Source organism: Oncorhynchus keta, chromosome 29, assembly GCF_023373465.1.
Source record: "Oncorhynchus keta strain PuntledgeMale-10-30-2019 chromosome 29, Oket_V2, whole genome shotgun sequence".
Taxonomy (NCBI): Eukaryota; Metazoa; Chordata; class Actinopteri; order Salmoniformes; family Salmonidae; genus Oncorhynchus; species Oncorhynchus keta.
In genome coordinates, this window is record NC_068449.1 from 461,011 (window position 1) to 477,210 (window position 16,200).

Here is a 16,200-nt window from a genome sequence, read left to right on the forward strand (position 1 = left end):
ACCCGGCTCTACCCGGCCCAGTCAGAATAGTTCTACCCGGCCCAGTCAGAATAGTTCTACCCGGCCCGGTCAGAATAGTTCTACCCGGCCCGGTCAGAATAGTTCTACCCGGCCAGAATAGTTCTACCCGGCCCGGTCGAATAGTTCTACCCGGCCCGGTCAGAATAGTTCTACCCGGCTCTACCCAGCCCAGTCAGAATAGTTCTACCCGGCCCGGTCAGAATAGTTCTACCCGGCCCGGTCAGAATAGTTCTACCCGGCCCGGTCAGAATAGTTCTACCCGGCCCGGTCAGAATAGTTCTACCCGGCCCGGTCAGAATAGTTCTACCCGGCCCGGTCAGAATAGTTCTACCCGGCCCGGTCAGAATAGTTCTACCCGGCCCGGCCCTACCCGGCCCGGTCAGAATAGTTCTACCCGGCCCTACCCAGCCCAGTCAGAATAGTTCTACCCGGCCCGGTCAGAATAGTTCTACCCGGCCCGGTCAGAATAGTTCTACCCGGCCCGGTCAGAATAGTTCTACCCGGCCCGGTCAGAATAGTTCTACCCGGCCCGGTCAGAATAGTTCTACCCGGCCCAGTCAGAATAGTTCTACCCGGCCCAGTCAGAATAGTTCTACCCGGCTCTACCCGGCCCAGTCAGAATAGTTCTATCCGGCTCTACCCGGCCCAGTCAGAATAGTTCTAACTCACCCAGTTTGAGGCTGAGGCCTATCTTGGGCCGGTGTTCATCTGTGGGCTGGGCGTCTGGAGAGTTCTCATGAGGGATGATGATGCCACACGGAGACTCGTTGCCAGGGGAGTTGGGCGTGGCGCCGCCGCTGCCCGACGACACAGAGGGTGCCGACGTGATTGGCCGCAGTGTGGGCTTGAGGTGTGGGTGTGTCCTGGCGTCTGACGAGTCGTCCTCGTCACGATCGTCAAGCTCCTCTCCATCCTCCACGTCGTCGTCTGATTGGGACTGAGGGTGTTCGGGAGGAGGCCTGTCTGCACCTCCTCCTCCTCCTCCTCTCCTGTCCCTGTGGTGCTCCCTCTCTCGGTTCTCCCTCTCTCGGTGCTCCCTCTCTCGGTGCTCCCTGTGCTCCCTCTCCCTGTGTGGTTTCTCCTGCTGCACCTCCTCCTCCGGCTTCACTGGGGGCTGCCGCCTCCTCTCTGCCTCCTCCTCCATCTTGGTTTAAAATCAAATCACATTTTATTTAAAGTCTCAACACACTTTTACAAATGAAAATAAAGAACAACAAAATGTCATGAATGTGCCTTGTTGATTATAGTGTGTATTGTCCCCATTTGACAGGTACAATACACACTGATCAACATTTCTCATTTCTGTTACTGTGCCAAAGTTAACCAGCTGGCTGATTTTACTCTGTAGTACAGGAGACAGACAGGAGGCGCGCGAGACAGACAGGAGGCACAGGAGAGAGAGACAGACAGGAGGCGCGCGAGACAGACATGAGAGAAACGAGAGAGAGACAGACAGGAGGCGCGCGAGACAGACATGAGGCACACACGAGAGAGAGACAGACAGGAGGCGCGCGAGACAGACAGGAGGCACACAAGAGAGAGACAGACAGGAGGCGCGCGAGACAGACAGGAGGAAACGAGAGAGAGACAGACAGGAGGCGCGCGAGACAGACAGGAGGCACACGAGAGAGAGACAAACAGGAGGCGCGCGAGACAGACAGGAGGCACACGAGAGAGAGACAGACAGGAGGCGCGCGAGACAGACATGAGAGAAACGAGAGAGACAGACAGGAGAGAAACGAGAGACAGACAGGAGGCGCACGAGACAGACATGAGAGAAACGAGAGAGACAGACAGGAGGCGCGCGAGACAGACAGGAGGCACACGAGAGAGAGACAGACAGGAGAGAAACGAGAGACAGACAGACAGGAGGCACACACGAGACAGACAGGAGAGAAACGAGAGAGAGACAGACAGGAGGCGCGCGAGACAGACAGGAGGCACACGAGAGAGAGACAGACAGGAGGCGCGCGAGACAGACAGGAGGCACACGAGAGAGAGACAGACAGGAGGCGCGCGAGACAGACAGGAGGCGCGCGAGACAGACAGGAGGCGCGCAAGACAGACAGGAGGCGCGCAAGACAGACAGGAGGCGCGCAAGACAGACAGGAGGCGCGCAAGACAGACAGGAGGCGCGCAAGACAGACAGGAGGCGCGCAAGACAGACAGGAGGCGCACGAGAGAGAGACAGACAGGAGAGCAACGAGAGAGAGACAGACAGGAGAGCAACGAGAGAGAGACAGACAGGAGAGCAACGAGAGAGAGACAGACAGGAGAGCAACGAGAGAGAGACAGACAGGAGAGCAACGAGAGAGAGACAGACAGGAGAGCAACGAGAGAGAGACAGACAGGAGAGCAACGAGAGAGAGACAGACAGGAGAGCAACGAGAGAGAGACAGACAGGAGAGCAACGAGAGAGAGACAGACAGGAGAGCAACGAGAGAGAGACAGACAGGAGACACATAGGAGACAGACAGGAGGCACATATAGGAGGCTGGTCATATAGGAGCTCCACAACAGACAGACAGACCCTCTGCAGCTCCTGTTCTACAACAGACAGACAGACAGACCCTCTGCAGCTCCTGTTCTACAACAGACAGACAAACAGACCCTCTGCAGCTCCTGTTCCACAACAGACAGACAAACAGACCCTCTGCAGCTCCTGTTCTACAACAGACAGACAGACAGACCCTCTGCAGCTCCTGTTCTACAACAGACAGACAGACAGACCCTCTGCAGCTCCTGTTCCACAACAGACAGACAGACCCTCTGCAGCTCCTGTTCTACAACAGACAGACAGACAGACAGACAGACCCTCTGCAGCTCCTGTTCTGCAACAACAGACAGACAGACCCTCTGCAGCTCCTGTTCTACAACAGACAGACAGACAGACCCTCTGCAGCTCCTGTTCTACAACAGACAGACAGACAGACAGACCCTCTGAAGCTCCTGTTCTGCAACAGACAGACAGACAGCCCCTCTGCAGCTCCTGTTCCACAACAGACAGACAGACAGACCCTCTGCAGCTCCTGTTCTACAACAGACAGACAGACAGACCCTCTGCAGCTCCTGTTCTACAACAGACAGACAGACAGACAGACAGACAGACACAGACCCTCTGCAGCTCCTGTTCTACAACAGACAGACAGACAGACCCTCTGCAGCTCCTGTTCTACAACAGACAGACAGACAGACAGACCCTCTGCAGCTCCTGTTCTACAACAGACAGACAGACAGACAGACCCTCTGCAGCTCCTGTTCCACAACAGACAGACAGACCCTCTGCAGCTCCTGTTCTACAACAGACAGACAGACAGACCCTCTGCAGCTCCTGTTCTACAACAGACAGACAGACAGACAGACAGACAGACAGACAGCTCCTGACAGACAGACAGACAGACCCTCTGCAGCTCCTGTTCTACAACAGACAGACAGACAGACAGACAGACAGACAGACAGACAGACAGACAGACAGACAGACAGACCCTCTGCAGCTCCTGTTCTACAACAGACAGACAGACCCTCTGCAGCTCCTGTTGTACAACAGACAGACAGACAGACAGACAGACAGACAGACAGACAGACAGACAGACAGACAGACAGACAGACAGACAGACATACATACCCTCTGCAGCTCGGCCTCAGGGTCTGGGTGTCCCTCAGCTAACAGTCTCTGTCTGATTTGATCATGCTCTTCCTTCTCCCTCTTCCGGTCTCTATCATCCAGCTCCGTCTCCTTCTCACGGTCTCTCAGACGTTTCTGTAATGCACTACCCCTGAGGGGAGGGGGACAGAGAGACAGTCAGTCATACAGATTAACACTACAGACCCGGGTTCAAGTACTGTTTGTAATCATTCAAATACTTAACATTTGCTTTAGACTGCCTATAGCGCCACATGGGCAGGGTTTGCGATTTCTTTTTTACACCACACAAACTCAAATCAAGCCCAACTTGAGTTTATGAAATTATTTAAAATAGCATTGGAACAGCAGGCTCCTTTGTTTGTGGCTTCCACAGACCAGTTCCTACAGCTAGTATTTGGACTCGTCTCACCTGTAGTATTTGGACTCGTCTCACCTGTAGTATTTGGACTCGTCTCACCTGTAGTATTTGGACTCGTCTCACCTGTAGTATTTGGACTCGTCTCACCTGTAGTATTTGGACTCGTCTCCAATGTAGTATTTGGACTCGTCTCCAATGTAGTATTTGGACTCGTCTCACCTGTAGTATTTGGACTCGTCTCACCTGTAGTATTTGGACTCGTCTCACCTGTAGTATTTGGACTCGTCTCACCTGTAGTATTTGGACTCGTCTCACCTGTAGTATTTTGACACGTCTCACCTGTAGTATTTGGACTCATCTCACCTGTAGTATTTGGACTCGTCTCACCTGTAGTATTTGGACTCGTCTCACCATTTGGACTCATCTCACCTGTAGTATTTGGACTCATCTCACCTGTAGTATTTGGACTCATCTCACCTGTAGTATTTGGACTCATCTCACCTGTAGTATTTGGACTCGTCTCACCTGTAGTATTTGGACTCGTCTCACCTGTAGTATTTGGACTCGTCTCACCTGTAGTATTTGGACTCATCTCACCTGTAGTATTTGGACTCATCTCACCTGTAGTATTTGGACTCATCTCACCTGTAGTATTTGGACTCATCTCACCTGTAGTATTTGGACTCATCTCACCTGTAGTATTTGGACTCATCTCACCTGTAGTATTTGGACTCGTCTCACCTGTAGTATTTGGACTCGTCTCACCTGTAGTATTTGGACTCGTCTCACCTGTAGTATTTGGACTCGTCTCACCTGTAGTATTTGGACTCGTCTCACCTGTAGTATTTGGACTCGTCTCACCTGTAGTATTTGGACTCGTCTCACCTGTAGTATTTGGACTCGTCTCACCTGTAGTATTTGGACTCGTCTCACCTGTAGTATTTGGACTCGTCTCACCTGTAGTATTTGGACTCGTCTCACCTGTAGTATTTGGACTCGTCTCACCTGTAGTATTTGGACTCGTCTCACCTGTAGTATTTGGACTCGTCTCACCTGTAGTATTTGGACTCGTCTCACCTGTAGTATTTGGACTCGTCTCCAATGTAGTATTTGGACTCGTCTCACCTGTAGTATTTGGACTCGTCTCACCTGTAGTATTTGGACTCGTCTCACCTGTAGTATTTGGACTCGTCTCACCTGTAGTATTTGGACTCGTCTCACCTGTAGTATTTGGACTCGTCTCACCTGTAGTATTTGGACTCATCTCACCTGTAGTATTTGGACTCATCTCACCTGTAGTATTTGGACTCATCTCACCTGTAGTATTTGGACTCATCTCACCTGTAGTATTTGGACTCATCTCACCTGTAGTATTTGGACTCATCTCACCTGTAGTATTTGGACTCATCTCACCTGTAGTATTTGGACTCATCTCACCTGTAGTATTTGGACTCATCTCACCTGTAGTATTTGGACACATCTCACCTGTAGTATTTGGACTCATCTCACCTGTAGTATTTGGACTCATCTCACCTGTAGTATTTGGACTCATCTCACCTGTAGTATTTGGACTCATCTCACCTGTAGTATTTGGACTCATCTCACCTGTAGTATTTGGACTCATCTCACCTGTAGTATTTGGACTCGATCTCACCTGTAGTATTTGGACTCATCTCACCTGTAGTATTTGGACTCATCTCACCTGTAGTATTTGGACTCATCTCACCTGTAGTATTTGGACTCATCTCACCTGTAGTATTTGGACTCGATCTCACCTGTAGTATTTGGACTCGATCTCACCTGTAGTATTTGGACTCGATCTCACCTGTAGTATTTGGACTCATCTCACCTGTAGTATTTGGACTCGATCTCACCTGTAGTATTTGGACTCATCTCACCTGTAGTATTTGGACTCATCTCACCTGTAGTATTTGGACTCATCTCACCTGTAGTATTTGGACTCATCTCACCTGTAGTATTTGGACTCATCTCACCTGTAGTATTTGGACTCATCTCACCTGTAGTATTTGGACTCATCTCACCTGTAGTATTTGGACTCATCTCACCTGTAGTATTTGGACTCATCTCACCTGTAGTATTTGGACTCATCTCACCTGTAGTATTTGGACTCATCTCACCTGTAGTATTTGGACTCATCTCACCTGTAGTATTTGGACTCATCTCACCTGTAGTATTTGGACTCATCTCACCTGTAGTATTTGGACTCATCTCACCTGTAGTATTTGGACTCATCTCACCTGTAGTATTTGGACTCATCTCACCTGTAGTATTTGGACTCATCTCACCTGTAGTATTTGGACTCATCTCACCTGTAGTATTTGGACTCGATCTCACCTGTAGTATTTGGACTCATCTCACCTGTAGTATTTGGACTCATCTCACCTGTAGTATTTGGACTCATCTCACCTGTAGTATTTGGACTCATCTCACCTGTAGTATTTGGACTCATCTCACCTGTAGTATTTGGACTCATCTCACCTGTAGTATTTGGACTCATCTCACCTGTAGTATTTGGACTCATCTCACCTGTAGTATTTGGACTCATCTCTGTCATCATCATAATCTTCCAGGAACTCTTTCAGACGCTTTCCTTCTTTGGTCTGGAGGAAGAGGAAGAGCACTGGATTACATACTAACTCAAAGTCTCCACACATCACAGATTTAGACAGAATCAGAGGTAACTAAACGGATTGCATGTACGTGGCATTACTGTCACGTTCGTTAGTATAGACGGACCAAGGTCGCAGCGTACGTAGAATTCCACATTATTTATTAGAGAGTGAAACTTAGAAAAAGCAAAACAATAAACGAACCGTGACGACAATGCAGAGCGAACCGGCAACTAAACATAAACAATATCCCATCAGCCACAGGTGGGAAAAAAATGCTACTTAAGTATGATCCCCAATTAGAGACAACGATAACCAGCTGCCTCTAATTGGGAATCATACAAATCACCAACATAGAAAATCAAACCTAGAACACCACATAGAAAATATAAACTAGAACACCCCCCAGTCACGCCCTGACCTACTCTACCATAGAAAATATAAACTAGAACAACCCCCCCAGTCACGCCCTGACCTACTCTACCATAGAAAATATAAACTAGAAACCCCCCCAAGTCACGCCCTGACCTACTCTACCATAGAAAATAGAAACTAGAACAACCCCCCAGTCAAGCCCTGACCTACTCTACCATAGAAAATATAAACTAGAACAACCCCCCAAGTCACACCCTGACCTACTCTACCATAGAAAATATAAACTAGAACAACACACCCTGACCTACTCTACCATAGAAAATATAAACTAGAACAACCCCCAAGTCACACCTGACCTACTCTACCATAGAAAATATAAACTAGAACAACCCCCCGTCACGCCCTGACCTACTCTACCATAGAAAATATAAACTAGAACAACCCCCCAAGTCACACCCTGACCTACTCTACCATAGAAAATATAAACTAGAACAACCCCCCGTCACGCCCTGACCTACTCTACCATAGAAAATATAAACTAGAAACCCCCCAAGTCATGCCCTGACCTACTCTACCATAGAAAATATAAACTAGAACGTGACAGTTGCAGGTTGACAGAATCAGGAAGATTGTATACTTATAGAAGATATATACAGTGGGGCAAAAACAAGTACTTAGTCAGCCACCAATTGTGCAAGTTCTCCCACTTAAAAAGATGGGAGAGGCCTGTAATTTTCATCATAGGTCCACTTCAACTATGACAGACAAAATGAGGGAAAAAAATCCAGAAAATCACATTGTAGGATATTTAACCTCTTGCGACGAGCAATCCCGTATCCGGGAGCGTAATCATAGCCTCAAACGCATTAGCATAACGCAACTTTTCCTATTCATGAAAATCGCAAATGAAATGAAATAAATTTATTCAAACACAAGCTTAGCCACAATTGGTGGCTGACTGAATACTGTATAGAATCATCTCTCTGACCATCTCATGGCGTCTCTCCTCCTCTCTCTGGTTCTCTTTGTCGTAGTCCCGAGCCTTCTTCCTCTCCCTGATCTCCCAGTTCTTCAGACGCTGAGAAGAAGAGTAACAGCATCTGATATATATACACACACACACACGGAATGCTGTTTCAGCCAATCAGCATCCAAAACCAACTGTAATTTGCATTCTATACATAGACCGGTGTTCAATTGAGTTGTCTGAAGACAGAGCGCAGTGGCTGTGTCCCAAATGGAACCCTGCTCTGGTCTAAAGTAGTGCACTATATAGGGAATAGGGCTCTGGTCTAAAGTAGTGCACTATATAGGGAATAGGGCTCTGGTCTAAAGTAGTGCACTATATAGGGAATAGGGCTCTGGTCTAAAGTAGTACCACTATATAGGGAATAGGGCTCTGGTCTAAAGTAGTGTACTATATAGGGAATAGGGCTCTGGTCTAAAGTAGTGCACTATATAGGGAATAGGGCTCTGGTCTAAAGTAGTGCACTATATAGGGAATAGGGCTCTGGTCTATAGTAGTGCACTATATAGGGAATAGGGCTCTGGTCTAAAGTAGTGCACTATATAGGGAATAGGGCTCTGGTCTAAAGTAGTGCACTATATAGGGAACAGGGCTCTGGTCTAAAGTAGTGCACTATATAGGGAATAGGGCTCTGGTCTATAGTAGTGAACTATATAGGGAACAGGGTTCTATAGGGCTCTGGTCTAAAGTAGTGTACTATATAGGGAATAGGGCTCTGGTCTAAAGTAGTGCACTATATAGGGAATAGGGCTCTGGTCTAAAGTAGTACCACTATATAGGGAATAGGGCTCTGGTCTAAAGTAGTGTACTATATAGGGAATAGGGCTCTGGTCTAAAGTAGTGCACTATATAGGGAATAGGGCTCTGGTCTAAAGTAGTGCACTATATAGGGAATAGGGCTCTGGTCTAAAGTAGTGCACTATATAGGGAATAGGGCTCTGGTCTAAAGTAGTGCACTATATAGGGAACAGGGCTCTGGTCTAAAGTAGTGCACTATATAGGGAATAGGGCTCTGGTCTAAAGTAGTGCACTATATAGGGAATAGGGCTCTGGTCTATAGTAGTGTACTATATAGGGAATAGGGCTCTGGTCTAAAGTAGTGCACTATATAGGGAATATGGCTCTGGTCTAAAGTAGTGCACTATATAGGGAATAGGGCTCTGGTCTAAAGTAGTGCACTATATAGGGAATAGGGCTCTGGTCTAAAGTAGTGCACTATATAGGGAACAGGGTTCTATAGGGCTCTGGTCTAAAGTAGTGCACTATATAGGGAACAGGGTTATATAGGACTCTGGTCTAAAGTAGTGCACTATATAGGGAATAGGGTTCCATAGGGCCCTGGTCTAAAGTAGTGCACTATATAGGGAACAGGGTTCTATAGGGCTCTGGTCTAAAGTAGTGCACTATATAGGGAACAGGGTTCTATAGGGCTCTGGTCTAAAGTAGTGCACTATATAGGGAACAGGGTTCTATAGGGCTCTGGTCTAAAGTAGTGCACTATATAGGGAACAGGGTTCTATAGGGCTCTGGTCTAAAGTAGTGCACTATATAGGGAACGGGGTTCTATAAGGCTCTGGTCTAAAGTAGTGCACTATATAGGGAACAGGGTTCTATAGGACTCTGGTCTAAAGTAGTGCACTATATAGGGAATAGGGTTCTATAGGGCTCTGGTCTAAAGTAGTGCACTATATAGGGAACAGGGTTCTATAGGGCTCTGGTCTAAAGTAGTGCACTATATAGGGAACAGGGTTCTATAGGGCTCTGGTCTAAAGTAGTGCACTATATAGGGAACGGGGTTCTATAAGGCTCTGGTCTAAAGTAGTGCACTATATAGGGAACGGGGTTCTATAAGGCTCTGGTCTAAAGTAGTGCACTATATAGGGAACAGGGTTCTATAGGGCTCTGGTCTAAAGTAGTGCACTATATAGGGAACAGGGTGCCATAGGGCTCTGGTCTAAAGTAGTGCACTATATAGGGAATAGGGTTCTATATGGGCTCTGGTGTAAAGTAGTGCACTATATAGGGAACAAGGGGCCATTTGGAACACATGCCTAAGTGCCTTAAGCCTGAGGGAATCAGAAAGAGTTGTCAGACTGGTTGTGTTCTCATGCTACGACAGTATATTGCAGTAGTGCCGAAAGTAAAGCCTGATTTACCCTACACACGTTTGTAATGCAAGAAAGCTGTTAGCAAATAAGAATGTTAATCGCGTATGGAGTTGCATGTTTGTGTATTTTCGCAACGACACAGGACTACCACCATTCCTCCGTGGGTAATGTAGTTTTTACGTTGTGTACTTGCGTAGGGTATAAATTCAGCCTCGTCAAACATGGGACTACATGTCAAACTTACTTCCTGGTAGGCAGTCTCCTTGTCCCTCATCTTCCTCTCCAGTTTCCTGCGTTCGTACGCCTCCTCCTGATCTTCCTCGCGGTCGTGTTTCTTCTCATCGCGGCTCCGTTCTCTACAGGCAGAGACGCGAGTTCAAACACTCGCCCCTTGGACAGCCGACTAGCGCCTCAGATTGTTGAACTAGAGACCTCATACCAACCTGGATTTACTGCGGTCTTTGCTGACTTCTCGACTCCTCTCCTTCACGCGTTCCCTCTCTCCTCGCTCCCTCTCTCCTCGTTCCCTCTCTCCTCGTTCCCACTCTCTCTCCTTTGTCCGTTCACGTTCCCGATCGATCCGGTCCCGGTCTCTGTCCCGCTCTCTCTCCTTGATGTTGTCGTTTCTCTCCTTCTCCTTCTCCCTCTCGCGGTCCCGGCGCTCCCTCTCTCGCTCCCTCTCTTTGTCCCTCTCCCTCCTGTCCTTATCGATCTCTTGCCGTTCCTGCTCTTTCTTACCCTTCTCCTCCTCCAGTTTCTACAGGAAGAAGAGGAGTGCCCGTGTTAGTCACTCTACTGCTCTATCCCCCATAGACAACACAGTCAACACAGCAGTGAGAGAGAACAAGCTACCTGAACCATGAAAAAAAAAAGCCCTAGACCATTATTTCTCCTACACCAAACTTTACAGTTGGCACTATGCATTGGGGCAGGTAGCGTTCTCCCGGCATCCGCCAAACCTAGATTCGTCCGTCGGACTACCAGATGGTGAAGTGTGATTCATCACCTCAGAGAAAGCGTTTCCACTGCTCCAGAGTCCAATAGCGGCGAGCTTTACACCACTCCAGCTGACGCTTGGCATTACACATGGTGATCTGAGGCTTGTGTGCGACTGCTCGGCCATGGAAAACCCATTTCATGAGCCTCCCGACAAACAGGTATTGTGCTGAAGTTGCTTCCAGAGGCCCACGTGACACCCGAACTGGACTCGATTGTAAAGAATGCACGCATTGGGGTCTAGGAAACCAGTGCAGTATCCCAACATCCCTACGGACGATGCCCACTACCCACCTGGACAAAAGGAATGCATTTAGTGAGGATGCTGTACATCGACTTACCAAACACACCACACAATGCTCACAGCCCTGGGACTGAACTCCTCCCTGCGCAACAGCGCCTCCTATCTCAAGACTGTTAAATAGCCATCCCTAGCCGGCTTCTACCCTGCACCTTGAGAGGCTGCTGCCCTACATACATAGACATGGTATCACCGGGCACTTTAATAATGTTTACATACTGCTTTACTCCATCTCATATGTACATACTGGATTTTAGTTAATGCCACTCCGACATTGCTCGATTTAATATTTATATATTAATTAATTCCATTATTTTAACTTTTAGATGTGTGAATTGTTAGATACAACTGCAATGTTGGCGCTCGGGAACACAAGCATTTCACTACACCCGCAATAACATCTGCTAAACACGTGTATGTGACCAACATAATGTGATTTGATTATTACAGTGAATTCAGAAAGTATTCAGACCCCTTCCCCTGTGTCCACATTGTGTTACGTTACAGCCTTGTTCTACAATTGATTGAATTTTAAAAAATGGTCCTCATCAATCTACACAAAATACCCCGGAATGACTCAATACCCCACATTGATTCAATACCCCACATTGACTCAATACCCCACAATGACTCAATACCCCACATTGATTCAATACCCCGCAATGACTCAATACCCCGCAATGACTCAATACCCCGCAATGACTCAATACCCCGCAATGACTCAATACCCCGCAATGACTCAATACCCCGCAATGACTCAATACCCCGCAATGACTCAATACCCCGCAATGACTCAATGACTCAATACCCCGCAATGACTCAATACCCCGCAATGACTCAATACCCCGCAATGACTCAATACCCCGCAATGACTCAATACCCCGCAATGACTCAATACCCCGCAATGACTCAATAGCCCACATTGCCTCAATAGCCCACATTGCCTCAATAGCCCACATTGCCTCAATAGCCCACATTGCCTCAATAGCCCACATTGCCTCAATAGCCCACATTGCCTCAATAGCCCACATTGCCTCAATAGCCCACATTGCCTCAATACCCCACATTGCCTCAATACCCCACATTGCCTCAATACCCCACATTGCCTCAATACCCCACAATGACTCAATGACTCAATACCCCACAATGACTCAATACCCCACAATGACTCAATACCCCACAATGACTCAATACCCCACAATGACTCAATACCCCACAATGCCCCACATTGACTCAATACCCCACATTGACTCAATACCCCATAATGACAAAGCAAAAATAGTTTTTTGCAAAAGGTATTTCTGTTTTAATACATATTTACATAACTATTCAGACCCTTTGCTATTAGTCTCAAATTTGAGTTCAGGTGCAGCCCCTTTCCATTGAACATCCTCGAGATGTTTCTACAACTTGATTGTAATTGTGGTAAATTCAATTGATTGTACATGATTTGGAAAGGCACACACCTGTCTATATAAGGTCCCACAGTCGACAGTGTATGTCAGAGCAAAAACCAAGCTATGAGGTTGAAGGAATTGTCCCTAGAGGTCAGAGACAGGATTGTGTCGAGGCACAGATCTGGGGAAGGGTACCAACACATTTCTGCAGCATTGAAGGTCCCCAAGAACACAGTGGCCTCCATCATTCTGCAGCATTGAAGGTCCCCAAGAACACAGTGGCCTCCATCATTCTTAAATGAAAGAAGTTTGGAACCACCAAGACTCTTCCTAGAGCTGGCCGTCCGGCCAAACTGAGCAATTAGGGGAGAAGAGGCTTTGTCAGGCAGGTGACCAAGAACCCAATGGTCACTCTGACAGAGCTCCAGAGTGCCTCTGTGGAGATGGGAGAACATTCCAGAAGGACAACCATCTCTGCAGCACTCTACCAATCAGCCCTTGATGATAGAGTGACCAGACGGAAGCCACTCCTCAGTAAAAGACATGACTGCCTGCTTGGAGTTTGCCAAAAGGCACCTAATGACTCTCAGACCATGAGAAACAAGATCTGATGAAACCAAGATTGAACTCTTTGGCCTGAATGCCAAGCGTCACGTCTGGAGGAAACCTGGCCATCCCTATGGTGAAGCATGGTGGTGGCAGCGTCAAGCTGTGGGGATGTTTTTCAGCGGCAGGGACTGGGAGATTAGCTAGGATCGAGGGGAAGATAAACGGAGAGATCCTTGATGAAAACCAAGGATCCAGAGCGCTCAGGACCTCAGACTGGGGTGAGGGTTCACATTCCTATTCCCTACATGGGGGCGGCAGGGAAGCCTAGTGGTTAGAGCGTTGGGCTAGAAACCGAAAGGTGAGCTGACAAGGTACAAATCTGTCGTTCTGCCCCTGAACAGGCAGTTAAACCCACTGTTCCCCGGTAGGCAGTCATTGAAAATAAGAATTTGTTCTTAACTGACTTGTTAAATGAAGATATAATAAACATATTACACTCCTTTTGACCAGCGTCGGGTACATAACGTATATATATATATATATAGTGCAGTAACAGTCTCAGAGCCAGCTGCCCCTATGTCCTCCAGAAAGGAACGCCCGAGACGTAGAGAGAAGAAAGTAAAAGATGATGCTTACATCCACGCTCCCCAAAGCTCTGAGATTCATCAATACATCGTCTACCATAATGGTTGGGGTTTATAATCAATAGATTTAAAAGAACCATTACATTACATCCACCCTACTCTCTAGCTGGTAGTTCTACTGCGTAGTTTCATCCCAAGTCACTATTAGTTAACAGTTGATCCCACAATGTTGGGGCTACTGAAATAGCAGGGCATTGTCAACTGATGGATTACATATTGTTTATAAAATATTACATTTTTATCAAGTTCAATTGATCAAATGCACAAAATGAGTAAATATCAACTAATGTTGTTGACAATATGAATGAATGATCTTAGGAAGGATTTTCAATACATGAATTTGAAGTCCAATAGGTAACAGGATGTTGAAACTACACTAGGTGTAGTGCAGATGTGGGTATTGTAGTTCTTTTCTCTCCAAAGCTTAATGAGTGAGCGGTAAGGTAAGAGAACAGTGGGCTGTGTTACCTTGTGAGTGTCCCGGAACTTAGAGATCTCTCTGGATATCAGGTCTCTTTTGTCATCCTCCATCTCCATCACATTGATGTCCTCCTGGGAAACACAAGTCACGAAACAGGTTATCCAATGGCTGGAGGTAATACAGTACAGGGAGACAAGTCACGAAACAGGTTATCCAATGGCTGGAGGTAATACAGTACAGGGAGACAAGTCACGAAACAGGTTATCCAATGGCTGGAGGTAATACAGTACAGGGAGACAAGTCACGAAACAGACTACTGTACATACACTATGCCAAGCGTCGGCTAGAGTGGTGTGGCCACCTGACAGATTCATCAGTGGAAACGCCATTGGTGAAGTGATGAAACACTTCACCATCCAGAGAACTGCTCCAGAGTCCAATCTGTCAGGTGGCCACACCACTCTAGTAACGTTACACTTGGCATTGTGCATGGTGATCTTGGGCTTGTGTGCGGCTGCTCGGCCATGGAAACCCATTTCATGAAGCTCCCGACTAACAGTTCTTATGCTGACGTTGCTTCCAGAGGCAGTTTGGAACTCGGTAGTGAGTGGTGCAACCGAGAACAGATGATTTTTACACGCTACTCGCTTCAGAACTCAGTGGTTCCGTTCTGTGAGCTTGTGTGGCCTACCACTCTGCGGCTGAGCCGTTGTTGCTCATAGACGTTTCCACTTCACAATAACACAACTTATAGTTGATCCGAGGTAGCTCTAGCAGGGCTAGAAATTTTACGAACTGACTCGTTGGAAAGGTGACTTCCTACGACGGTGCCACGTTGAAAGTCACTGAGCTCGTTAGTAAAGGGCTATTCTACTGACAATGTTTGTCTATGGAGATTGCATGGCTGCGTGCTCGATTTTATACACCTCTCAGCAACGGGTGTGGCTGAAATAGCCAAATCCACCAATTTGAATGAGTGTCCGGTAAATGTATGTAAATGAGTTTGATAAGATGGCATTCTCTCGCCACAAAATGGCAACTCGCTAGTATTTAAATATGACCAATGGGGTGTGAGAACACCTTTATGATTTCAGGTCAACCAGAATCACTAATAGTAGTAGCATTGGTTGGTAGCTCGCAGTGGGGCTGAATTAATACATGCATTTACATTGACCAACTTTATTTAATCTCTACGGCGTCCATGTCCTCCTGGAACATACAGCGCCTTGCGAAAGTATTCACCCGCCTTGGCATTTCTCCTATTGTGTTGCACTTTCAACCTGGAATTAAAAATCCACTTTTGGGGGGAGGATGTATCATTTGATTTACACAACATGCCTACCACTTTGAAGATGCAAAACATTTTCTTGTGAAAAAAAAGTCAATACTTTGTTGAGCCACCTTTTGCAGCAATTACAGCTGCAAGTCTCTTGGAAGTCTCTATAAGTTTGGCACTAGAGGTTTCCCTCAAGAATTTCCCTGTATTTAGCGCCATCCATCATTGGTTAAATTCTGACCAGTTTCCCAGTCCCTGCTGATCAAAAACATTCCCACAGCATGATGCTGCCACCACCATGCTTCACTGTGTTCTCGGGGTGATGAGAGGTGTTGGGTTTTGCGCCAGACAGCGTTTTCCTTGGTGGCCAAAAAGCTCAATTTTAGTCTCATCTGACCACCATCTTCCATATGTTTTTGAGTCTCCCAGATGCCTTTTGGCGAACACCAAA

General features: G+C 47.1%; 2 protein-coding genes across 16 annotated transcripts in view; both read right to left on the reverse strand.

Moving 5' to 3' along the window:
- LOC118379070 (RNA-binding protein 25-like) overlaps positions 1-16,200 on the reverse strand; it is a 48,865-nt gene that overhangs the window by 5,130 nt on the left and 27,535 nt on the right. The window contains exons 8-14 of the mRNA XM_052485415.1: positions 14,521-14,604; positions 10,609-10,922; positions 10,410-10,521; positions 8,019-8,108; positions 6,573-6,646; positions 3,647-3,797; positions 691-1,165 (exon numbers count right to left, since the gene is read on the reverse strand). Coding sequence (XP_052341375.1) covers positions 691-1,165; positions 3,647-3,797; positions 6,573-6,646; positions 8,019-8,108; positions 10,410-10,521; positions 10,609-10,922; positions 14,521-14,604 — 1,300 coding nt within the window. The remainder of the gene's footprint in view (positions 1-690; positions 1,166-3,646; positions 3,798-6,572; positions 6,647-8,018; positions 8,109-10,409; positions 10,522-10,608; positions 10,923-14,520; positions 14,605-16,200) is intronic.
- On the reverse strand, positions 3,677-5,576 carry LOC127913451 (S-antigen protein-like). 15 transcript variants are annotated; one of them, XM_052485405.1, is made up of 5 exons: positions 5,151-5,576; positions 4,743-5,102; positions 4,527-4,598; positions 4,245-4,364; positions 3,677-4,124 (listed from the first exon to the last, which is right to left on the reverse strand). In XM_052485405.1, exons 1-5 carry the CDS (start codon positions 5,551-5,553, stop codon positions 3,964-3,966), a joined length of 1,116 nt encoding a protein of 371 aa, XP_052341365.1. In that variant the 5' UTR covers positions 5,554-5,576; the 3' UTR covers positions 3,677-3,963. The 15 variants fall into 15 exon arrangements, with proteins under 15 accessions (XP_052341365.1, XP_052341363.1, XP_052341361.1 ...); XM_052485403.1 differs by having other exon boundaries at positions 3,677-4,148; XM_052485401.1 differs by having other exon boundaries at positions 3,677-4,172.

Excerpts from the sequence above, each read along its gene's own strand:
- LOC127913451 (XM_052485400.1), bottom strand. The coding sequence starts at position 5,553 with ATGAGTCCAAATACTACAGGTGAGATGAGTCCAAATACTACAGGTGAG. Across the intron at positions 5,103-5,150 it reads GACGAGTCCAAATACTACAG|GTGAGACGAGTCCAAATACT; the intron begins GTGAGACGAGTC and ends CAAATACTACAG. Across the intron at positions 4,365-4,742 it reads GACGAGTCCAAATACTACAG|GTGAGACGTGTCAAAATACT; the intron begins GTGAGATGAGTC and ends CAAATACTACAG.